Source organism: Suillus subaureus (assembly GCF_016647635.1).
Source record: "Suillus subaureus strain MN1 chromosome Unknown BJ212scaffold_49, whole genome shotgun sequence".
Lineage (NCBI taxonomy): Eukaryota > Fungi > Basidiomycota > Agaricomycetes > Boletales > Suillaceae > Suillus > Suillus subaureus.
In genome coordinates, this window is record NW_024538605.1 from 151,870 (window position 1) to 174,927 (window position 23,058).

General features: G+C 47.0%; 8 protein-coding genes across 8 annotated transcripts; 4 read left to right on the forward strand and 4 right to left on the reverse strand.

Moving 5' to 3' along the window:
- Positions 1–577: 577 nt before the first annotated feature.
- BJ212DRAFT_1243962 (uncharacterized protein) lies at positions 578–925 on the reverse strand (the record flags this gene model as incomplete). Its single annotated transcript, XM_041329626.1, has 1 exon — positions 578–925. A coding segment is annotated over one exon (348 nt), but the record flags the coding sequence as incomplete, so codon positions are not given.
- A 287-nt stretch (positions 926–1,212) lies between these two features.
- BJ212DRAFT_1486114 (uncharacterized protein) lies at positions 1,213–3,331 on the reverse strand (the record flags this gene model as incomplete). The annotated part of the gene is made up of 10 exons (XM_041341077.1): positions 1,213–1,452; positions 1,505–1,549; positions 1,604–1,972; positions 2,023–2,297; positions 2,345–2,383; positions 2,431–2,520; positions 2,570–2,673; positions 2,711–2,787; positions 2,839–3,148; positions 3,213–3,331. 10 exons carry the CDS (start codon positions 3,329–3,331, stop codon positions 1,213–1,215), a joined length of 1,668 nt encoding a protein of 555 aa, XP_041187556.1.
- Positions 3,332–5,177: 1,846 nt separating this feature from the next.
- BJ212DRAFT_1303836 (uncharacterized protein) lies at positions 5,178–8,953 on the forward strand (the record flags this gene model as incomplete). Its single annotated transcript, XM_041333493.1, has 12 exons — positions 5,178–5,211; positions 6,075–6,239; positions 6,292–6,331; positions 6,383–6,412; positions 6,481–6,698; positions 6,806–6,945; positions 6,992–7,272; positions 7,301–7,345; positions 7,682–7,934; positions 8,008–8,148; positions 8,201–8,361; positions 8,413–8,953. The coding sequence occupies 12 exons, from the start codon at positions 5,178–5,180 to the stop codon at positions 8,951–8,953; spliced, it is 2,049 nt and encodes a 682-aa protein (XP_041187557.1).
- A 249-nt stretch (positions 8,954–9,202) lies between these two features.
- On the forward strand, positions 9,203–10,376 carry BJ212DRAFT_1303837 (CRAL TRIO domain-containing protein; the record flags this gene model as incomplete). The annotated part of the gene is made up of 4 exons (XM_041333494.1): positions 9,203–9,388; positions 9,464–9,604; positions 9,655–9,815; positions 9,872–10,376. 4 exons carry the CDS (start codon positions 9,203–9,205, stop codon positions 10,374–10,376), a joined length of 993 nt encoding a protein of 330 aa, XP_041187558.1.
- Positions 10,377–12,880: 2,504 nt separating this feature from the next.
- Positions 12,881–14,378, forward strand: BJ212DRAFT_1580628 (CRAL TRIO domain-containing protein). Its single transcript, XM_041342283.1, has 4 exons — positions 12,881–13,272; positions 13,348–13,488; positions 13,540–13,700; positions 13,747–14,378. The coding sequence occupies exons 1-4, from the start codon at positions 13,084–13,086 to the stop codon at positions 14,285–14,287; spliced, it is 1,032 nt and encodes a 343-aa protein (XP_041187559.1). The 5' UTR covers positions 12,881–13,083; the 3' UTR covers positions 14,288–14,378.
- A 1,052-nt stretch (positions 14,379–15,430) lies between these two features.
- Positions 15,431–16,997, forward strand: BJ212DRAFT_797245 (CRAL/TRIO domain-containing protein). The gene is made up of 4 exons (XM_041344094.1): positions 15,431–15,688; positions 15,766–15,906; positions 15,958–16,118; positions 16,175–16,997. The coding sequence occupies exons 1-4, from the start codon at positions 15,494–15,496 to the stop codon at positions 16,713–16,715; spliced, it is 1,038 nt and encodes a 345-aa protein (XP_041187560.1). The 5' UTR covers positions 15,431–15,493; the 3' UTR covers positions 16,716–16,997.
- A 2,434-nt stretch (positions 16,998–19,431) lies between these two features.
- Positions 19,432–22,076, reverse strand: BJ212DRAFT_1390191 (uncharacterized protein). The gene is made up of 3 exons (XM_041336979.1): positions 21,783–22,076; positions 20,218–21,724; positions 19,432–20,164 (listed from the first exon to the last, which is right to left on the reverse strand). The coding sequence occupies exons 1-3, from the start codon at positions 21,825–21,827 to the stop codon at positions 19,749–19,751; spliced, it is 1,968 nt and encodes a 655-aa protein (XP_041187561.1). The 5' UTR covers positions 21,828–22,076; the 3' UTR covers positions 19,432–19,748.
- BJ212DRAFT_797295 (uncharacterized protein) lies at positions 21,898–23,057 on the reverse strand. The gene is made up of 4 exons (XM_041344095.1): positions 22,920–23,057; positions 22,718–22,859; positions 22,262–22,666; positions 21,898–22,196 (listed from the first exon to the last, which is right to left on the reverse strand). The coding sequence occupies exons 1-3, from the start codon at positions 23,010–23,012 to the stop codon at positions 22,263–22,265; spliced, it is 639 nt and encodes a 212-aa protein (XP_041187562.1). The 5' UTR covers positions 23,013–23,057; the 3' UTR covers positions 21,898–22,196; position 22,262.
- Position 23,058: the final 1 nt, after the last annotated feature.

Consider the following 23,058-nt stretch of genomic DNA (forward strand, 5'->3'; position numbering starts at 1 on the left):
CGCGCCCTCGCCACCACTTTCATTGTTCAATTCGCTCTGCATTCGAATGTCTCCAGTTTATGCTTCCTGTCTATCAGGTATGTCCAGGTAAGCAGACAGAAACGTAAGCTATCTGCGTCTCCGATGCTAACTTTGTTTTGATCTTATTTTCAAAACAGGACATTGCCCATTGCCTATCATCATTCATGTAGCTCGAGGACGGACAATGACACATGAGCGGTCAACCTGCGATGCTGCAGCGCCTACAGTCCATAGCATTCTCTGGGACTTGTTGGACACAACCAACATTGAGCGGATGGCTGCACTAGCTCAGCAAGACAGTGTTCAGTACCAGTTGCATTCTTCTTCAGGTAAACTGCGGCAGAAGTAAATATGCCGTAAAGGTATGTGTAAGGTTGGTGATCTATATACATATGTACTGGATGGATCAAATAATCTTCATTGGAGCTGCAGCCTGTTGAAGGTCTTGGAGCAGTAGCGGATCGCAATAAGCATTCTAATATTGTAATCACTATCCCCTCTTCAAGCTTCAGCTCATCGCTGCAATACGTCACGCAGAAGAACTCACACACAATCATCAGTAAACGAGCCATCCCTCTGCTGCCTGCAGAGCCGAGTCCCATCCATCAGGTCCCTTCTCCCAAGACTGCACGCTCTCTACCTCGTCCTTGCCCAGCTTAAATTCATTGTAGAGATGCGGAAACATGCCCTCCCCTCCGCGCGGACCGCACACCTCTGCTTTAGGGTCCTCCCACTTGATATTCTTCTCGACGGGGTCGTAAGGGATGCGGAGTACGTACACTTTGACGTGATCTTTGAGGTAGAATTTGAGTGTATTGGGGATTTGGCGTGCGGTGGAGAGGTGGATGAAGCCGGATGTCTGGTCGAGGTCGCTCACGGGGAGCCGATCGGGCAGGGGATCAGGTGGAGCTGCTGCTGATGAAATGAGCTTGTAAATGTAGGTTGGGCTGGCATCTGATGGTGAGGCCATGGTGTTTTGGGAGATTAGGGTTGAGTTCGACTCAGGACGGATTTAGATTGTGCAATGCAAGCTTATCGATGGGATGGACCAAGAATGGATGTGAGCACATTGCACAACTGGAAGATAATCTGATAGCCACATGGACAGTCACACAGTAAACGGCGTCAGTAGTCATTACAACTCGTAACAAGGTATATATATCGTGAATCCACCATGAACCTTATCAAGGCTCACACCATGTCTTCCATCGTCTTCTCCTTTGGCTTATGCATCATCTTCCAGAAAGTAAGAGCTGGCCACACTGCACGCCGCAGGAATGGAGCATTGGGGTCGTGGAATGAGCTATGCGTCTGAAGCGTGACAACGGTGTAAATTGTAAGGAGCGTGAGCGATACGGTGACCTCGACGTAGTGAGTAAGCGTCTGTAGACCTCCACTACTGAACTCTCCAACATTCATTCCAAACACAGACTGAGAGTATGCGGAGTTAGATGGGTTCCCCACTAAAGAACTTCGTGCTTACCGCTAAGAAGCTTGCCGGCAGGAAGATCATCGTGAGGTACGAGATCTAAAAGTTTGTTAATATCCGGTAAGTTACTTTAGTTTCAGAAAAGAAGGATACCTGTTTCATAGCTGCCGAGTCCCTGACCGTCGCCTCTGTTAGCTTTCGCGTCTGCTTACTGTCGTTGAGATTAACAGTCGCAAAAGCAAGGTCCATCACATTCTTCAGTCGGTTGGTCAGCATCCCACGTCGCTTTTCTAGACGATCAATTTCGCTGAGTAGATTCTGGGACTCCGAGTCCATAAGTTTCATTGATTCGTCGCGCTCGAGGGCGTCACTAGAGTCCATGGCCGGATTGTGGGTCTTCGCGATAAATTGTACTGATACCTGAAAGTTATGAAGGAGTGCTTGATATTGCAAGAGATGTGCTTGGAGGACATGAAGCTCGCGCGCGAGCTCCGTGTCACTCGCTTGCAATACTTTTGATTCCTGAATGTTCTTTAGCAACACTACTTCCACTCTGCACGAGGATTACATACCAGTTCACTAACATGGGTGTACAGCAGCTCAAAGGACTCATCCCATGCATAAAGTGGATACCACAAAATCGCGAGGAAGAGGAACGTCGGGTCTTTTGACTTGTCGAATATTTTTTGCCAGTACACACTACCCCCTACAAGCTGCATGAGCGAGTGAAGGCGCTTCGCGGATGTCCGGCACCATGTAGACTCGGGATGGTAGGAGATGATGGTGCTTGTCTTTACGTCACGGACCATGTGAATTGCGAGGAGGTCAATGAAAAGCATGCTGCCATCTAGGAAGGATGTTGGAATGTGAATATGAGGATCTTGATACACATACCACTCATGGGGAAAGGAGCCTGGGTGTTGATCAGAGTATCTGTTGAAGGTGAGCGGGATGACTACGACAGATAATGGGTCGCTTACTCGAGGATTGGGATAGTGGGGTTGGAGAGGCGGGTGCTGATCGAGAATTTTTGCGCAGCGTTCGGACAAATGGCAGGGTAATAGTAATGTCTATCGCACAACATCAGCATGGGACCCAAAATGGGAGATTTGGACTTACGATCTCCTTTGTTTTGGATGGGTGCTTCTTGGTATCGTGAGGGTATCCAATTTATGGAGGACGTGAAAAAGAATGGTTCGATGTTATATCTAAGTATGAGGAGCCTGAGAGCAAGTAGATAAGTAAAAAACCACTCCATACGTTGTGCCCAGCATGCGCAAGACCGGTGAGGTTAAGTCATCCACAAATATTGATCGCACTCGGATGTTTTCTGGTCGCTGCAAATCATCTTACGCCCTAACTAGTATACGAGAATCGGGGAGACTCACCTCCTCTTGTAATACACCCCAAAACTCATTCTCATTTTCAACTCCCACTACCATGGTACAACTATCTCCTCCGATATCTGGACTTGCAAAACTCCTGTCATCATGTACATCCATCCGGTAAATTGTGCTAGACTTATTCCCCAGACACTTTTCGAGCATCTTACTACGCTCTACTTGGTCTGGAGTCCAGTTCCCGAACTGGTTCTGAGGGTACCCACGCCAGGATGGGTCAATAGCAGTCGTAGAGGTCGTAGATTCCACGTCAAAGTCCATCCATGGCCATGGTCCGGATGGTGCCGCATGTCGATATCTGGTGAGAGCATCAGTCAGCAAAAATAAGGAAAATAAGAGGTTGATAAGAGGACAGAACTTACGGGGGCGCAGGCACCGCAGGTGGCATAGCTGTATTACCATCCTTGAGGTTTTGAAAAGCAATGTCATCCAAGTCGTCATGGCGCACTCTAAAGGCGGTGGCCAACGTTTTGATTGCCATGATGTCTTAGCGGTTAGAATGAGTTCATGCAGGAGTTGTCGTGCGGAAGAGGGACGGTAAATTTATTTATTTATGGGAGACAGGCGCCTAGCGCTACGCTCCGTCCGTTCTCGACGTGGTAATTCATCAACGTTCAATCGGATATAGACGCCTTCAATCAAATCGTTGCTTTTTTCAACCAATTTTCAAAGTTACCTTCACAGTACTTCAGCTTACAGTATGCTCCTGTGAAGGCCTTCGAATGCCTGAATTAAGTTTGGATGAGTTCGCCTGTCCTCTTCAAGCACACAAGAGGCTTGCCTCAATTAGACTTCGTGAGACAGTGAGGTGATGGCATGAGGCATATAAGGGGCATCACTCCAAAAAAAGGGTTCATAAATAATTGAAACCAGGTCCGAGGGGAAGAAGTCGGGCAAACCGAACCTGCGAGCCTTTTGCAATGCATATCTGTGTATTTGACATGGACTCTTGATAGTAGTTGGAACGAATGTTGAGACAAGCTCTCATGAGCTGGACTTAGACTCAGAGACTAGTACTTCACTCCAGCGATGCGACGAGCAAGCTCACATTAAACTTACGGCATGTTGATAAGGTCCAGGCCTAACCATGCGCCACCATCATTCTAGAATCATGTGTATCAACGGACCTTTCCTCAAACACGTTATCATAAAACTCCGAGTCCCACGCTACAAACGCCTCAATCAAAACTTTTCTCCAAACTAGTAGCCGAATTCTGTGACGACCGTCTCTTCCCTTCTCTTTCAGCTTCGCATGGGACATGCACCATTGAACAACTTTGAAACACTTTTATCGCAGTCCCAAGTCCCATTTGCTAACAATGCTACCAGCGCGAAGAGACCGCCCACTACTTCCTGATCGCCTGTCTAGTGTACTTATGCTAGACAACGCCGTGTACTCTAGAATGAACTAGGCCCCCCGAGCTAGTCACCTCATGAATCTGTTGAACAACCGAAAATACATTAAACCATTGCTCTACTTCATCGTCCACGCACAGACTGGAACAGATAACTGGAGATGCCACACTACCTGACGACGACGACGACGAAAAAGAAGTATGAACGACGAACCTACACCCCATCGCGTTTATTTGGCTTTAATTGTCCTCGCATCCTGCTTGGACCAATGCACATACATCACATGACTTGTAGAAGCATACAGCATTTCACGGTAAATACTTGTATGTTTTGTTTACCATAGGGCATCTCCCCCGACGGGCAATAAACGTTAATGAACACTGACCCCCCAAAAAAAAACTTCCAGTAGCAATTGAGATGGCTACGGCTTGTAAGCGCTAAAGTACAGTGATAGCGGGTCCTGTCACCAGCGCTGCTGCCGACTTCCATGGCAGTCTTGTCGAAGGACTCATCTCAAGATTGAAGTACTAAATTTAAAATATCTGAATCTCCCTCTGAGGCAGGCCAGGTCTATAACAATCTTCGCCCGTATTATAAATGTATGGCTTTGGTGTTCATCCCCACGAGCGACATGCCTCTGACCAACCAAAACTCAAGTGAATGAAACAGCGCCAATATCATTAGCTCAACAGAGTTGGCTGCCGGATAGTCTGCTCGGATACCGGGTGCCCGCTCGACTGCATGCGATAAAGCCTCCAATTGGGCCCTGAGTCAGCTGCGAGTTCTAGGGCGAAAGGAATAAATAGCAGGGTAGCTTGGCATGCGTTTGCATACTGATACCACGTAGTCAGGTCCGGGCTTGGTTTTAGGCGACCGTATCAGGCCATCTGCAGCGAGAGAGTGAGTTGTCACGGTGATCTAAGAATCAATATTCAATGATGATAGGCTCGCAATTATAGACCCCCCCTAACATGTCTTTGGGCGGGCTGTCGCTCAAGTCAACGTGTGCGTGCATACTTGATGGACACGCTGCTATGAAATTCCAAGAACTCACCGGCCCGCTGATGTAGTGCTAGCAGCCCTGCTCAATTCTAAAAAATTTAAAGTTGTGTTCAAAGTCAATATAAGTTAGTCCTCAGTCATCCTCTCGTAAATCAATACATACGCCGATACGCGGACTCTAATGACTGACGGCTTAGTGCTGCTCGCCAGCCTGCTGGCTCTGCTCGCAGCTGAATTCTGAAAAAAAATCATCAAGTCGTGTTCAGAGTCAACGTGACAGCTTACTTGAAGTCATCCCCAGTCATTCATTCTCTCGTAAATTAATACATACGCGGACTCTAAACCTTTTCATGACACATGTGATCTGTCTGTGTTTCTTGGGCAAGACTTGAGTGATTTAAGTATTTTTCATGCAGTATCTCCAGTAATAATGAGACATACTTGACATATTCAAAGGACTCTGATTATGGAGAGGTTTAGTGTGCAATGCGATATGGAAAGATTGGATAGCTAACTTGGGCTCTACATAGTGGATAACGATACTCTGCGATGCGTCGCACTTGCTCCTCCTATGCGAAGGTTTAGCGGACGCGAAGGTGGACAAATTAGGAAATGTTTAGGGTCCGCGTTTGCATTTAACTTACGATGATCGACCTAAGCTGTTTGACTCTGAACACAACGTTAACTGAAAATTTCAAGTGTTTGAATTGAGTAGCACTTATATGTTATAATATATATTATGCTGTTCGCCCATCTTACTTCCTTGGACAATGTATCATGTCGTCCTCGGGCCCCACTCTTGCTCAGATCGAAGGCGAGTCTGGCTGATTGACTTGCTGCGTCGCTGGAGTTAATTTTCTTTTTAGTCGTAGGCATTGTCCTCACGATCGTAGCTGTCATTGCCACATCCTTTCGCTTGTGTGTTCGTGCACGGCAGAAACGTCTGTGGATTGACGATGCATGGGCGGCCATCGGCATGATATCCAACTTCATGCTATTAATCGCCGATTGCTTGTATCTGCAAGACTACGGTGAGCGTCTCCGTAGTGTGTACGCCGTATATATTTTACTGAAGAAACACAGAAAGATACCCTCAAGGCACAAGGATAGCATTATACTATATGTATGTCTTCTTTTTTCTTATACTTGAGAGACGTTACAAATACCACATCAGGATTGCCCAATTCTTTTACGCAGTTGTATGGTAAGATACCGGCGCTCTAGTAGCAGTGACGTGGTAGAGTAACAGGATTGACATGCACACATACATAGGTCATCGAGGATATCCATATTGTTTACCATTGTGCGACTCACAATCCCGGGAACCTTTTTTAGGAGGGTTCTCATATCCGCTGCCGTGACCTTCGGCATTGTATGGGCTCTACTCTTTTCACAACTATGGTGGCTTTGTGAAACCGAGTCCAGCTGGAAAGCACAACCACATCCGCAGTGCGATCTCGGCAGAGGTGTTGCGATAACACAGATAATCAGTGAGGATTTATTGTTCGTGGGATAGCATCAGTCTTCTGATGTATTTCAGCTGACGTTCTGGGGGACTTTAGTCTTATCTTTTCTCCTTTTTGCCTCATTTACAAAGTCAGATTGTCAACGGGGCAAAAAGTTCGGGTATTATCTGTCTTCTCTGCATCAGCGATCACCACAGTTGTTAGTCTCGTCCATGCATATTACATCTTTTCTGGTGGAGGGCTAAAGGAGGTCATGGCTGCTATAGTTGAGGTGCGGTATCAGTGTTTAGACTCGAGCGCTTCTGATCGCGCTTTAGGCTTCTATGTCTCTAATTGTCGCGAACCTGAGCGTCGTTGTCGCGTCCATCTTCCGTTTAAAGGTAGAAGAAGATTCACCATCCACTCCAACACCCATCATAACTTTTGGATCACAACCCAAGAAGCGCATTCGTGACCCTCTTGCTACGACTTTTACAGGTCCTGAAAGTACCCCGATCGTACTGGAGGATTTATCTGAGTCTCGCCCCCATTCTCTGAAGACGGGCGACGATGACGAAATTTCTTTCGACAATAGAGAGGCAAAGCAGACGAATGAATGGTAAAAATTGTCCAGAATATAACCACAGTATTTTGGTGAATTTACCTCTTCCCACGTTCTCTAGTGCGAACGGGTGCGCACCAACATATCCCTACTAATATTGTTTATATCAATCAACTGTCCCTACGGTCTATTCGTGAGTACTTAATAATGCAAAGTTTGTGTTTGCGACACGCAGTTTGCACTTTACGATATGGAATTTGCGCTCTGTAATACATAGAGCGATGCAATACGAACTTTGCAAAGGTTATGTCGAAGATATACAAGAAAGGAGCACACCCCAATACAGTAGTACAAATATATAAGGTAATTCACACATCTACGTGCTTACCCGACTTGACGCTCCCGAAAAAGCTTGCGATCACAAACTAATTTATTATGTTACAACTCAAACAATATACCTGGCCAGGTTCAAGCTATTCGACCACTATCAAAGATACCTAGGATACCCAAGACAGCTCTGTTCGACGCCTGCGATGTCGATCCACATCCCACTCCCTATCCCAAGTCATCCAGATGAGGCTTCGCCACCATCGGCACTTTCGGAGAAGGAGCAGACTTTATATAACATTGTCCTCGAACACTTCTCTGCCGCAGATTATATACTTCCAAATGTCAACCAAGAGAAGGCTGCACTAGTAATGGATGAAAAGTTTTGGCTGGTCAGTGCACTTTCTCCTCACTCTTCAATTTCATGTAGTTGGTTGACCAGCGTTACTACTTGACCATTAATAGTCATATGAATGTCTGCTGAGATACCTACGTGCTACAAAGTGGGATGCGAATGAGGCCATCAAGCGCTTGGAAGACACGTTAAAATGGAGACGCGATTTCGGGATTTATGATAAGATCACGCCCCAACATGTCGAACCAGAGGTATGAGGACACGAATTCTTACAGGTTCACCCGTTCAATGCGATTAACGAAGGCAACGACCGGCAAAGAGTTCCTCTTTGGCTATGATACTCGGGGTCGACCTGCCCTTTATATGTGCCCCTCAAAGCAGAATACTGAGGAATCACCACGTCAAATCCATTATACTGTCTGGATGCTCGAACGCGCTATCGATCTTATGGGTCCAGGTGTTGAGTAGGTACCCTTTCATCCATCGATTTTGAAATTTATTTCGGCACTATCTAGGACCCTTGCATTGATGATAGATTATGCGGATAAAGCCAAAAACCCATCAATCACTACGGCTCGCACAGTGCTCAACATTCTCCAGACACATTATCCAGAACGCCTCGGTCTTGCGCTCATTGCACATCTTCCCTGGCTTTTGCATGCATTCTATAAACTAATAACGCCATTCATTGATCCCCTCACTCGGCTGAAGATGGTCTTCAACCCCGTCATCACCGAAAATGGTCTCTTTCGGACGGCTGCAGATGCTGAAGCCTGGAGTACCAATAGTGCATCACGGGTATTTGAGCCGGGACAGCTTGTGCAGGAGGGTTGGAATGGCTCTCAGCCGTTTATATATTCCCAGGATGTTTATTGGGAAGCATTGGTGAAGCTATGTGAAGAGAGGCGGTCTAGGATGGCCGCGGCGTGGCATCGCATTGGAGGGAAGGTCGGTACTAAGGAGTGGGAAGTTAAAGTTGCCGTCAGGGACGAGACGATGAATGTGCAAGTAGATGCGGAAAACGTGCTGGTGGAGAATGGCCAGTTACAGTCCTGAAAAAACAGTATTTGGTACGATGGATGAAAATGTACACGCGCGCTATCTTTGTCATCGGCTTTGAGGAGTTGATAACATTGAGCGCTGAGCACGTACCCTGGGACGTACACGGAAATCCCCGCATAACTGTTTACGTTCTCAACCTTGAGTGGGCTTCGGCGCTTAACGCTCCCGAAGAAGCTCGGGATCACAATGACTAACATAATATGAAGCCATGACACGCCAGGACAGCTCTATCCAACGACTACGATGTCGATTCACGTCCCACTCCCTATCCTGACTAACTCGCGTGATGTTGCGCCACCTTCAGCACTTCCCGAGAAGGAGCAAACTCTATATGACCGTGTTCTCGAACACTTCTCTGCAGCAGAATATACGCTTCCGAATGTTAATCAGGAGAGGGTTGCACTGACAGTTGATGAAAAGTTTTGGCTGGTCGGTGCATCTTCTTATCGCACTCTTCACTTATGTGCATCTGGTTGACCAACGGTCGATACCTTGTCCAAACAGTCACATGAATGTCTCCTGAGATATCTACGTGCTACCAACTGGAACGCAAATGCGGCCATAAAGCGATTAGAAGATACACTCAAGTGGAGACGTGAATTTGGGATCTACGACAAAATTACTGCTGAATATATTGAACCAGAGGTACGAGGGGCGAGATTCCCAAGTTCATGTTTGATACGTATGATTTGAAGGCAAAGGATGGCAAAGCGTTTCTCTTCGGCTACGATGCTCACGGTCGACCTGCCATCCATGTGAGCCCCTCAAAGCTGAGTGCCGAAGAGTCACCCCGTACAATCCAGTTCATTGTCTGGATGATCGAACGCGCCGTTGACCTTATGGGGCCAGGTGTTGAGTAGGCGCCCTTCTACAAATTATATTTATTTCGAAACTTATTCTAGCGTTATCTAGGACCCTTGCGGTGCTAGCAGATTATGCAGACAATACCGGGAATCCATCATTTGGTATGGTCCGCACAGTATTGGACATCATTCAAACACATTATCCAGAACGCCTCGGTCTTGCGCTCATCGCACATCTTCCCTGGCTTTTAAACACATTTTTTAAACTACTCACGCCATTCATGGATCCCTTCACCCGACAGAAGCTGGTCTTCAACCCTGTCATCAATGAGAATGGTGTTTTTCGAACGACCGAGGACGCTGAAGCATGGAATGCCGACAGCATATCACGAGTATTTGAGCCAGAGCAGCTTATCCAGGAGGGTTGGAATGGCTCCCAGCCGTTTGTCTATTCTCATGCCGTTTACTGGGAGGCGCTAGTGATGCTATGTGAGGAAAGGCGGTCTAGGATGATCGCGGTATGGCATTGCATTGGGGGAAAGGTTGGCACTAAGGAGTGGGAAGTTAAGGTTGCTGTCAGGGATGAGCCTATACAGGGGATTGACAGAGAATAACCAGCCTTATTCCTAGACAGCAGCCAGGTTTCATTGTCTATTTGTATTCCATTTTCTTCACTGACACTGATATGTTATTATACCGGAGCGATGTACACGCGTGCCAGGTCAGAATATAGGGCTGTCGCTTTAAGACTCCCGAGAGTAACTTGGTATGACGTGTTGAAGCCTACCCTGGCATAACTCGTCTAGGCTAACTCTTCACATTAGATTCTTCTTCATTGAACACTATAATTAGGATCAATTTTACGACAGGGAACTAGAGGCCTCCGGCGGTGAACACAACAACCCCGGCCCAAGTGGCGTACACCCTCCCTGCCCAGCATCTGAAAAGTCTTGACCCCATTACTGCTAGTTGACAAATGCACATTATGCTGGAAAGCGATTGAAATCACTCCAGTTCCCGTATCAAAGTCGGCCAGAAGCCTAGCTCGATATTTTCAAACACTAAGAATCAGGTGGTCCCACCGCAAACATCTGCACAACCAACAAAATTTGAAGAACACCCGAAAAAATATGAGTTCCCATGGACGATGCATCCTATATAAATGATAACCCTTCATCGTATGCGGAGGTCAGTGAGTGACAGATCGGCATACCGTTGAGAGTGTTGGAGACAACAAGTAACCGAGGGTAAAGCAAGAAACAATAACAAGGCTACCACGCGCAGAACTTCAGTGGAAAAGAGAACTAAGTTCACGTTATGAGCTTACCTCGCAAGCTAAACCACGTAGGTTTTTATGAACACCATGAAACAGTCCCTGATCATACCTCTTTTCGATGGTCGTTGTAATTCATGAAATATTTTAGAGCAATCCTGACTGCAAGACCCAGTGCGAGGATTTCCCAGTAGTGAGCACCCAAATTATGGTAGACACAAGTAGGTCATCTCCCTCGACGTCAACTTCGCACTGATAGGTGCCTATGAGAATGAGCACCTCTGGTACTCGTCGATGCAACGAAATCTTTCAGCCAAAATTGAGCTCACCCGTTGTTATTGCAATCGTCACTCCGTCGGCGATGTTGACAGCCAGGAATACGACAACGAGACATATCAGCACCTTTCTGGATCGCTGATACATGGTATGTACTAACCGAGTGGTCCTGATAACTTGCATGGTTTATACTATTACAATATAGCGCACCTAGGATATCTGCGAGTCAGTACAGCTTTCTAACTACACTTATAACGCAAGCTAAATACACTCAGAGTCTCAGATACAAGAGTCATCAGGGATCGGCGTTTCATCTGTTGTAAATTAATCATATTTCACGTCGTTCTTGTGATGTGGGACTCTGCTCACCCAGATCAGTTCGACCTGTAAACCTATTCTTAGCGAGATGACTGCTCCAGAAATGGCATCAACCTACCTCTTGGACGAACGTCAGGGCTTGAAATACCACAAGATTGTCAGCGGTTTTTTCATGCTATCTTGCTCACCTCGTCATCACAGTAGCGGAGGTAACTGCAAAACTGTAGCCAAGCTTAGATCGGGACACGATCGTCATCATCCGACTGGCTCTCCACGAACATATAAAATACGACATGAATGGATGACCGGCCACCAAACGGGATCATTTGAAACTACTAGTAGGGTCATGTTATTCGAGGATGAATGAACGAGCGACGAACTTGGTAGACGTAGTGTTCGTGCGAGACATGCCACCATTCAACGCCTTCATGTTCAAAATCAGCGTTATGGGGATGTTAACCGTTCCTGCCATGTGATGAAACGGGTGTGAAATGCACTGATTTATAACCCGCAATTGAAGCTTAATGATCAAGTGGGCTTCTTGTAAAACGACAAAGAAAGGAAAAGAAAAATCAACACAATAGCAATATTTAATAAACAATAACTCATAGGCAATGCAGCAGGAGAGGCGGCATACTAACAATGATTGAATAGATATATAGTGACCATAGGAACACACTCACAAGTTATATCGCATGGCATTTCGACGTCACAAACGGTGTACGCAATATCTATGAAAAAGCAGTGCCAGGAGTAAGACGGGATTTTTGTAGTGACGCATCAATTGGGCGAAGCACCAGCGTCAAACAGCACCAATCCATACATACGGACATGGAAGCTACAGATCTAGAGGCACCCCGGCATAAAATGACCAGCATTTCGGGTTTACCATTTACAGGGAAATTGTAACTTGGTCAGACTGCCGCCCGCATAACCGTTACGAAAGCTTAGCTTTCAGCATCAGCGACAGTATATGTACTGATTATGGGAACTCAGATAAGCCGGCGTGCTTACAGAAATAAAAAAATAAAAAACACGTCGAAGGAGAGCCATTGTGCCGTAATAGCCCGCCAAGATGGATAAGACTGGTCAGATAAACCTCGTAAATAGCACTACAGAATAGTACTGACCCTTTTAGTTTGAAACTAGTAATGGAGCAACTGCTGTTTTTTGACTTCTCAGGTGGACAGCTTGAATCAGATAACCCAACTTGAACAGCTACGTCACGTGCATTCCATAATTTCAACCGATTTTTCCTCTTCAACCTTCTTGATCAGGTCTAGGGAGGACCATTAGGAAAACCCCGATCTGCCCAGCAAGTCACTAGTACTTTTGGTGCTTCAAGTTGGGCCACTTATTCGTTTAAGACTCCCGAAAGAGCTCAAGATTACAATAACTAACGCCGTATATATAATGTGAAACACACCCCAGAAGAGCTCTATCCAACGACTGCGATGTCGATTCACGTCTCACTCCCACTGCTCCCGACTCACCCGCAGGAGACTGCACCACCTTCAGTACTTTCCGGGAAGAACCAGACTTTGTATGACTGTGTCCTCGAATACTTCACTGCCGTAGACTATACACTTCCGAATGTCGACCAGGAGAAGGCTGCACTGACAGTTGATGAAAAGTTTTGGCTGGTCGGTGCATCTTCTTATCGCACTCTTCACTTATGTATGTCTGGTTGACCAACGATTGATACCTTGTCCAAACAGTCATATGAATGCCTTCTGAGATATCTACGTGCTACCAACTGGAATACAGATGTGGCCATAAAGCGCTTAGAAGATACACTCAAGTGGAGACGTGAATTTGGGATCTACGACAAAATTACTGCTGAATATATTGAACCAGAGGTACGAGGGTGCGAGTTTCTCAAGTTCACGTTTGATACGAATGATTCGAAGGCAAAGGATGGCAAAGCGTTTATCTTTGGCTACGATACTCATGGTCGACCTGCCATTCATCTGAGCCCCTCAAAGCTGAGTGCCGAAGAGTCACCCCGTACAATTCAGTTGATTATCTGGATGGCCGAACGCGCTTTTGACCTCATGGGTCCAGGTGTCGAGTAAGTGCCTAATATTTCTTTCAGAACTTATTTCAACGCTATCTAGGACCCTCGCATTGTTGGTGGATTATGCAGACAACACCAGGAACCCGTCATTTGGCTTGTGCCGCACAATGCTCAACATCATTCAAACACACTATCCAGAACGCCTCGGCCTTGCGCTCATTGCACATCTTCCCTGGTTTTTGAATGCATTTATTACACTACTCACGCCATTCATGGATCCCCACACCCGGCAGAAGTTGGTCTTCAACCCTGTCATCGACGAGAACGGTCTGTTTAGGACAGCTGCAGATGCGGAAGCTTGGAATGCCCACAGCACATCACGAGTATTCGAGCCAGGCCAGCTTATCCAGCAGAGTTGGAATGGCTCGCAACGGTTTACGTATTCCCATTGCGTGTATTGGGAAGCGCTTGTGAAGCTATGCGAGGAGAGGCGCTCTAGGATGTTCGTGGTGTGGCATCGCATGGGTGGGAAAGTTGGTATTAAGGAATGGGACTTTAAGGTTGCTGCTAGAGACGAGACGATCGATGTGCATGTAGATGAGGATGGAGCTTTGATGGAGAATAGCCAGCTTCAGTCGTGAGGAAACCATAGCCAAGCATTCGTTGTCAATTATTTCGTTTTTGACGTGCTAACGTAGATCGAATCTATACGCCCCTTGAATTGTTTCACAGACTTGCTGGTAAATCCAAGTTTGTTGTGCTTTGGGATCTGTCGGAGGACGAGCATAGTTAAATTGAAGATCAACTCAGATTACAGAATGTCAGTACTAATCTATCATGTTAAAGACTTCCCACTGGTTCCAGTCTCATCTGCGCTATGACGCAATGTAGGAACGATAATGCAATATGCGAGTGCTGTGTGGAGCAAAGACGTACAGTCATTAATGCTTCAAGGTCGCGAGCTCATATCTAACCCAATATAGAAGTTCAATAGGGGCCAGCAACCACAACTCCACGATCAAGCGGTAAAGGGTAGGCGCGGTAGTGAGCAATGGTGTGTTCTCGTCCCTCGCGGAAAAGACATTGCAGTATCTTGGCAACTAGACCAACGACAAGCTTCTTATCTATGGGCCTATAATTGGCTCTGCACATAATGAACTGTCGTGAAAGAAGAGAAGCCAGGGAACGACACGGTTCCAGGCGGAGGCGAGACATTGTTTTATCTCAGTGCGAGAACCATTGTCGATATTGTCGAAGATTGTCATGATCCCGACACATGACCACCGGATGAGCTCAATGTCGGTGGTAGGTTGACTTCGCAGGAACGCAATCTGGGTCGAGGTGCATGTAGAACACTGACTGCAGTATGCATGGCTCAGATGTGGACCAATCTGCAACTTGATCGCAGAGCTGCTGCAAGTCTACTACCGAACGATTCGACACTCCCTGGACCAGCCTCTGAGTAAGCAGCGATGACAATATTAAGGACCGATCAAAAGGCACTCGCCTGTATATGCTTGGGCAGTTGTGATAGCAGTGTCACTGAGATCATTCACTCACCACCGTCCGTTTTCACTGAACAGTGAGAACTTCTCAGTGAAAATGAACGGTGGTGACTGAGTCTCTCGTAGGTAGACCAAATCGAAGGACTTGAGATCTAGTGCAATCGGCCCTCAAGGCCTCATGTTCGATATCAAGGTGCCTCCCATATTCCGAGTCAGAATTTTTTGAACGCCGACTCGAGGTCGAATAAAAATAGAATTGAATACATTTTGTACGTAAGACCGTACGACTTCAACGTATATATAATGTAAAACTATCAGGACACCCCAGATAAGCTCTATCCGATGACTGCGATGTCGATTCACGTCCCACTCCCAGTCCCGACTCACTCGCATGAGACTGTACCACCTTCAGCACTTTCCGAGAAGAAGCAAACTTTATATGACTGTGTCCTCGAACACTTCACTGCCGTAGACTATAAACTTCCAAATGTCAACCAGGAGAAGGCTGCACTGACGGTGGATGAAAAGTTTTGGCTGGTCGGTGCACCTTATCGCACTCCTCGATTTTGTGCATTTGGTTGACCCGCGCCACCCTGTCCCATGGTGACTAACAGTCATATGAATGTCTTCTGAGATATCTACGTGCTACCAACTGGAATGCAGATGTAGCCATAAAGCGCTTAGAAGATACGCTCAAGTGGAGACGTGAATTCGGGATCTACGACAAAATCACAGCTGAATATATTGAACCAGAGGTATGAGGGTGCGAGTTCCTCAAGTTCACGATCAATACTAATGATTTGAAGGCAACTACCGGCAAAGAGTTTCTTTTTGGCTATGATACTCACGGACGACCTGCAATCTATGTGAGCCCCTTAAAAGTGGGTGTCGAAGAGTCGCCCCGCACAATCCAGCTCACCGTCTGGATGGCCGAACGCGCTTTTGACCTCATGGGTCCAGGTGTCGAGTAAGTGCCCTTCTACGCATCACATTTCTTTCAGAACCTATTTCAGCGCTATTTAGGACCCTTGCGGTGTTGGTGGGTTATGCAGACAACATCAAGACCCCGTCATTTGGCATGTGCCGCACAACACTCGACATCATTCAAACACACTATCCAGAACGCCTCGGCCTTGCGCTCATTGCACATCTTCCCTGGTTTTTGAACGCACTTATTACACTACTCACGCCATTCATGGATTCACACACTCGGCAGAAGTTGGTCTTCAACCCTGTCATCAACAAGAATGGTCTGTTTAGGACAGCTGCTGATGCGGAAGCTTGGAATGCCGACAGCACATCACGAGTATTCGAGCCGGACCAGCTTATCCAGGAGGGTTGGAATGGCTTGCAACCATTTACGTATTCCCATTGCGTGTATTGGGAAGCGCTTGTGAAGCTATGCGAGGAGAGGCGCTCTAGGATGTTCGTGGTGTGGCATCGCATGGGTGGGAAAGTTGGTATTAAGGAATGGGACGTTAAGGTTGCTGTCAGAGACGAGACGACCGAGGCGCATGTAGATGAGGATGGAGCATTGATGGAGAATGGCCAGCTTCAGTCGTGAGGAAGTCACAGCCAAGCATTCGTTGTCGATTATTTCCTTTTTGACGTGCTAACGTAGATAGAATCTATACGCCTCTATTTTGCTTTAGGATCTGTCGATCATGGCTAAATTGAAGGTCAACTCAAATTACAGGATGTCAGTACCAATCCATCATGTTAAAAACTTCCCACTGGTTCCAGTCTCATCTGCGCTATGACGTAATGTAGGAATGATAACGCAATATATGAGTACTGTGTAAAGCGAAGACGTACAGTCATTGACGCTTCAAGTTTCAAGGTTGCTCCCACTCGCGTAATCGCGAGCTCATATCTGACCCAACATAGAAGATGAATATCGATGGACAGTGCAAGCAAGACCTGAGCAACATGAACACACGCACATTTATGGTTACGTCTGAGCGTTGGCACCGTTTCCATGTCTAACGCAGTACGTGGACTGAATAAGACCTGCGGTGACGAACATCGATTCGAGGGTATCGCGATTACCGAACAAAAGAATGATCGTTGAAGATGGCCCCTTGGATCTGGCCATGACGATAAGCGGCCCACGACCTCATTTTCAGAGAGACCATCGAACAGAAAGAGGTAGTGTCGAAGAGGTAGAACTGATACTTCTTCCTCATCTATAGTGATCTTGACAACGAGTCGGTCCTGATCTCGCGGATACTTGTACCGCGCAGCGGCGATCTGGCTCTGAATATCCCCCCACCTGCACAAGACCTCGTAAGCTTCTATGCTAGACAGCAGACAGAGACTACGTTTCACGTAGTGCGGTGTCGATGAGCCTGGGTAGATTGTCAGGGAAAATGATGCGCAGTTGAATATTGAAAAGACTTGCCAACAGCTGCCTTCAAAAATTTACAGCTCCACTTGCGATGACTGTACCAGGAATCACGCTGGCATCGCTTTGAGCAGTACCGCACAACCTGACATTCCAAGCATTGCCTAAAATGAATATCTTCTGTGGCAGCACCACAGTAACACTGTTCTTTAAGTAAGTTGGTCGGCAGGAACGAAGCAACAAAGTCTGTTACTGACTCGTAGAATCCAGCCCTTTTCATCAGGTGATGGCCGCCTTATCCTTTCTTCCCTGGACTTGAGACTGGCGTATAATCGTATCTTCATCTCGACTGCAGACCAGCGCTTTCGGACGGCTTCATCTTGTATCACACCTGGTCCAAGAGCATTAGACCAGGCGTCCACATGTTTGCACGCGTAGGTCAAGATTTTGTCGTAGACGAGGTGACCTTGTACCATCATAAGAAAATTTTCGTTGTGATCATCAAAATCAACCTCCACAGGGGGTCCTTTGAGACCCATGGCTATTTCGAAGGCATGTGAGTGGAGAGCTTGATGTAACACTGAGATAGTGTCATCGGCACAGACAAGGAGAGCGGCGAGGTACTCGAAAGTCCAGACGAGTGTGAGTTTGCCAAATACGCATTCCACGGCCTCTATAGAAGAAAGATGAAGCTGAATAACGCGGCAAACCAAGAAAATCTTTTCGACGGATTGTCGTAGGATAAATTCTTCCCGCGCGGCGGCGCTGTGCTTGCTTATTCTGACAATAATAATAACACAGTTCGAAAACATGTGTACAAGCATCCCGAGAGATGATGAAAGGCTTGTGACTCTATTAGGGTCCTGGGCCATTAATCCTATGTGCATGACATGTTCCAGAGCTGTAGAAACGAGTGTACCGATGTTGCCTGACACTTCGAGCATGGTGGTTACAAATGTTTTGTCGCTCATGCACTTTGCAACAAACATGAGGACGATAATTTCAAGAGAACCGGGGTTATGGTCATAGAGCGATTGATACCATGGATACTGGGCAATGATCGACACATCCTCGTATTTTTTTTTGAGGATGAGTAACCATAACTCTGCGAGCGGGTGATAAAGGGCGGGTATAGTAGGGAGGAATGCTGTGTCCACGCCGCTTGTGGTGATGCTATACTGCAAGACAGAGCTAACCAGATCGACAGCAAGCCTCTCACCGATCGGCCTATAGTTGGCTCTGCGCATGATAAACTGGTTATGAAAGAAGGCAAGCCAGAGAGCAACGCGGTTCCAGGAGGAAATCAGATATTGTTCTGATTCAGTACCAGGACGACTCTCGTTAAACGTTGTTATGATCCCGGTAAGTGACCACCGGGCGAGCTCAATATCAGTGATAGCGGCTGGAGTCGACTTTTCAGGAATGCAATCTGGGTCGAGGTGCATATAGAGCACTGGCTGCAGCATGCGTAGCTCAGGTGTGGAGCAATCTGTAAGTCGATCACAGAGCTGCTCAAAGTCCGCTACCGAACGATTCGACACTCCCTGGACCAGCCTCTGAGTAACCACCGGTACGCAGCGATAACAAATTAGTAAGGATAGATCGCAAAATGCTCGCCTGTACATCCTGGGGCAGCTGTGACAGCAGTGTCGCTGAGATCATTTTCAGTAAAAATGGGCGGTGACAGGTGGTGACTGAGTCTCTCGTAGGTAGACCAAATCGAAGGACTCAAGATCTAGTACGATCGGAGCTCAAGCTCTTAGCCTCGTGTTCATACGCTAGATCTAGCATATCATAGTACACCAATCATAGTGAGCGAAGCGCTTATCAGTGATATCGCCTTACCGGGGTTCCTCCCATATTCAGAATCAGATTTTTTTGAATGGCGAGAGTAGAAAGAAAAAAAAAAAGTTGAATACATCTTGTACCTCAGACTGTACGACTTCAAATGTTCATAAGATATCCCGGGCCCGTTTCAACTTTCAACCAGTCACCGGCATCAACAACCTCCTGAGCCTCTCACAATTGAAGTATCGAGCCCAAATTGCAACATTAGACAAGTATAAATAGCTCCAATTGAAGTGTGGGGATGTGTGAGGGGTAAACTGTACTATCGTAAACAGGGCGAAGGCATAGTCAACCAGCGTTCGTACTACTACTAACTAGCAATGATAAAATATCAGAAGTTATGACTGTGTCATCCCTGTCGGAACGAGCTCAAGCGAGATCCGTCGAACAATGTACAATACTACTTCACACACACTGACGGTTACGGCTGAGCGTTTGCGGCACTATCTCCATGTCTAACGCAGTACACGGGCTGAATAAAAATTGCCGTGACAAATATCGATCGTTTATCGTGATAACCGAACAAAAGAATAGTTGTCGAAGGTGGTCCCTCGGATTTGGACAAGACGATGATAAGCGGCTCACGACCTCATTTTCAGAGAGCCCATTGAACAGGAAGAGGTAGTGTCGAAGAGGTCCAACTGATTCTTCGTTCCTATCAAGAGCGAGCTCGACCACGAGTCGTTCCCGATCTTTCGGATATTCCCACTGCGCAGCGGCGACCAACTTCCGAATATTGTCCCATTTGCGTTCTATATGGCATTCTTCTAGAGCGGCTAGCAGACACAGACTACGTTTCACGTAGTGTGGTGTCGATAAGCCTGGGTACATTGTCAGGAAATAATGCGCATCCCTGAAGGTTGGAAAGACTCGCCGACAGCTGCCTTCAAAAAATTACAGCTCAACCTATGGTGACTATACCAGGAATCACGCTGGCATCGCTTTGAACAGTACCGTACAACCTGACATCCCGCGCATTGCCTAAGATAAATTTCTTCCGCAGTACCACCGCAGTAACACTGGTAATAAGTCGACAAATCAGCAGGGATGAAGCAATTAGGTCTACAACTGACTTGTAGAACCCAGCCCTTTTCACTCGGTGATGGCGACCGTATCATTTCTGCCCCGGACCTGCACATCCCATATGATCGTATCGTCTGCTCTGTTTTGGACCAGACATCCCATAGATGTCCATCTTGTCTCACGATTGGTCCGAGATTATCAGACCAGGCGTCCACATGTTTGCAGGCGTAGGTCAAGATTTTGTTGTGAAGAATGTAGCTGAATAAGATCATGAAAAAAATCTCATTGATCTTATGAGGATCCGCCTCCACCTCTAACTCTACCTCCAGAGGTCCGGAAGGACCTACGTGTACCATTGTTTCAAAGGCATGTGCGCGAAGAGCTTGATGGAACGCTGAGACAGGGTCGTCGGCATGTTTAAGGAGAAAGACGAGGTACGGAAAACTTGAGGCGAGGGCCTGCACCATGCTCCCTCCGCCTGGGGGAAGAGACTGGAGAACACGGAGAGCCGAGAAAATCTCTTTGATGGACCGCTGGAGGATGTATGCTTCCCGCATCGCAGCATTATGCATGCTCGTTGTTGCAATAATTCCAACACAGCACGAAAACATTGGTACAAGCAGCTTGAGCTTGAAAGAGTTGGAAACTATATCAGGGTCCTTAGCCATCAATCGTACGTTCTTGACATACTTGAGAGCCGTAGAAGTGACGGTGTCAATACCACCTGACACTTCGAGTAGTATGGTCACAAAGGATTCGTTGCGAATGCATTCTGCAACCAAAAAGGAGCCGAAAACTCGAAAAGAAGCGATGTGAGCGCCGGACTGCACTGACAAGCACACTACATCCTTGTCTTTTGTTTTCAGGGCTAACAGCCACAACTCCGCGATCGGGCGATAAAGGATGGGAGTGATAGGTAGTCCTGTGGTTTCGCCGCGGTTTCCCCCAACGACTGAAACATGAAATAGTAAGCTAGTAACAAGCTTGATGACAGACGTCCTGTCGACGGGTCGATAGTTGGCTCTGCACATAATGAACTGGTCATGAAAGAACACAAGCCATGGAGTGACACGGTTCCAGGAGGAAATAAGATACCGTTGTTCCGACTCTGCCGGCGAGTCAGCACCAAAACCATCGATACGGCCCAAGGTTACAACAATCGCGAGAAGTGACCAGTAGACGAGTTCGATATCAGTGGTAGCGGCTGGATTTGGCTTTGCAGGAATGCGGTCTGGGTCGAGATACATGTAGAGCACTGGTTGCAGTATACATAGCTCGGATGTGGAACAACCTGGAAGTCGATCACACAGCTCCTCAAAGTCTGCGACCGAACGATTCGACACTCCCCGGACCAGCCTCTGAGTGACACAGAGTAAGCGGCTACAATAAACTAAGGATCGATCGCAAGACACTCACCCGCAAATCCTGGGGGAGCTGTGACAGTAGCGTCGCTGAGATCATTCTGGGTCACGGTGGTTCACTGATTCAGGGCCACGGGCGGGGCCGCTGATTCCAACCGAGTTGCACGTTGGACAGACCATATATAGAAAGTCAGAAAGAATCATGATGGATGCCGACTCGAGGTTGAGAGTAAAGATCAAGTTGAATCATTTTTTGCATACTATGATACCAAAACAACAACGTTTGAGTAGTAAATATTGTGCGGGCAGTGCTGACTCGGATGTGTATAAGGGAACGGAGCGAAAGCATGGTTAATTGAGAGAGCAATGAACGTTACTACTAACAAACGATCAATTATGGATAATCAGCACGTGCTATGACTACGTCGTCCCCGTTGGAGGTCAATCAGTCCTTGCCCCTCCAGCCCACCTGACACAACATGGAAAATCAACGAACAAGCACAGGCAAGACCGGAGCGACAAAAATTCACGTACATTACTGATAACACCTACGCCCTAACTTCATCTCCATATTTAATGCAGTACGCGGACTGAACAAAATCTGTCGTGAATCATATTGATCGTTTATCGCGATTACCGAACACAAGAATGATCGATGGCCCCTTGGTTCTTTCAAGTTCCAGGACGACAAGCTTTCTACGATGTTATTTTCAGAGAACCCATTGAACAGGGAGAGGTAGTGTCGGAGAGGCCGAACTGATACATCGAGCTCATCTACACCGAGCTCAACCACAAGCCGTTCCCGGTCTGTCGGATATTTGCGCTGCGCAGCGGCGACCAACTTCGGAATATCGTCGTCCCCTTGGCACGACATCTGTCTGTCTTCTAGAGCAGCTAGCAGACGGAGACTACGCTTCACGTAGTGCGGCGATGATGAGCCTAGATAGATCGTGAGTGGAAATGATGTCTTTGAACATCGGAAAGACTTGCCAACAGCTGCCTTGAGAAATTTACAGCTCAATCTATGGTGACTGTACCAGGAATTACGCTGGCATCGCTTTGAGCAGTACCGTACAACTTGACATCCCGCACATTGCCTGAGCTGAATGTCTTCCGTAGTGCCACCACAACACTGTTTTAAGAGATAAATTGAGTGGTCAGCAGGAACGAAACAACGAAGTCTGTGACTGACTTTTAGAACCCAGCCCTTTTCATTGGATAATGGCCGCCTTATCATTTCCTCCTTAGACCTGAGACTGACATATGATCGTATCGTCCGCTCCATGGCGGACCAATCCTTCCAGAGGTTTTGGTCTTGTCTCGCGATTGGT

What these genes read in the sequence shown, in the direction of transcription:
- BJ212DRAFT_1580628 (XM_041342283.1), top strand. Translation starts at nt 13,084, where the DNA reads ATGTCGATTCACGTCTCACTCCCACTGCTCCCGACTCACCCGCAGGAG. An exon ending in TTGATGAAAAGTTTTGGCTG is followed by an intron (nt 13,273 to 13,347) that starts GTCGGTGCATCT and finishes TTGTCCAAACAG; the next exon opens with TCATATGAATGCCTTCTGAG. An exon ending in CTGAATATATTGAACCAGAG is followed by an intron (nt 13,489 to 13,539) that starts GTACGAGGGTGC and finishes AATGATTCGAAG; the next exon opens with GCAAAGGATGGCAAAGCGTT.
- BJ212DRAFT_797245 (XM_041344094.1), top strand. Translation starts at nt 15,494, where the DNA reads ATGACTGCGATGTCGATTCACGTCCCACTCCCAGTCCCGACTCACTCG. An exon ending in TGGATGAAAAGTTTTGGCTG is followed by an intron (nt 15,689 to 15,765) that starts GTCGGTGCACCT and finishes GGTGACTAACAG; the next exon opens with TCATATGAATGTCTTCTGAG. An exon ending in CTCATGGGTCCAGGTGTCGA is followed by an intron (nt 16,119 to 16,174) that starts GTAAGTGCCCTT and finishes AGCGCTATTTAG; the next exon opens with GACCCTTGCGGTGTTGGTGG.
- BJ212DRAFT_1390191 (XM_041336979.1), bottom strand. Translation starts at nt 21,827, where the DNA reads ATGATCTCAGCGACGCTACTGTCACAGCTCCCCCAGGATTTGCGG. An exon ending in AGCTCCCCCAGGATTTGCGG is followed by an intron (nt 21,725 to 21,782) that starts GTGAGTGTCTTG and finishes TGTGTCACTCAG; the next exon opens with AGGCTGGTCCGGGGAGTGTC. An exon ending in TTTTTTGAAGGCAGCTGTCG is followed by an intron (nt 20,165 to 20,217) that starts GCGAGTCTTTCC and finishes CAATGTACCCAG; the next exon opens with GCTTATCGACACCACACTAC.
- BJ212DRAFT_797295 (XM_041344095.1), bottom strand. Translation starts at nt 23,012, where the DNA reads ATGGAGCGGACGATACGATCATATGTCAGTCTCAGGTCTAAGGAGGAA. An exon ending in AAAAGGGCTGGGTTCTAAAA is followed by an intron (nt 22,860 to 22,919) that starts GTCAGTCACAGA and finishes CTCTTAAAACAG; the next exon opens with TGTTGTGGTGGCACTACGGA. An exon ending in ATTTCTCAAGGCAGCTGTTG is followed by an intron (nt 22,667 to 22,717) that starts GCAAGTCTTTCC and finishes CGATCTATCTAG; the next exon opens with GCTCATCATCGCCGCACTAC.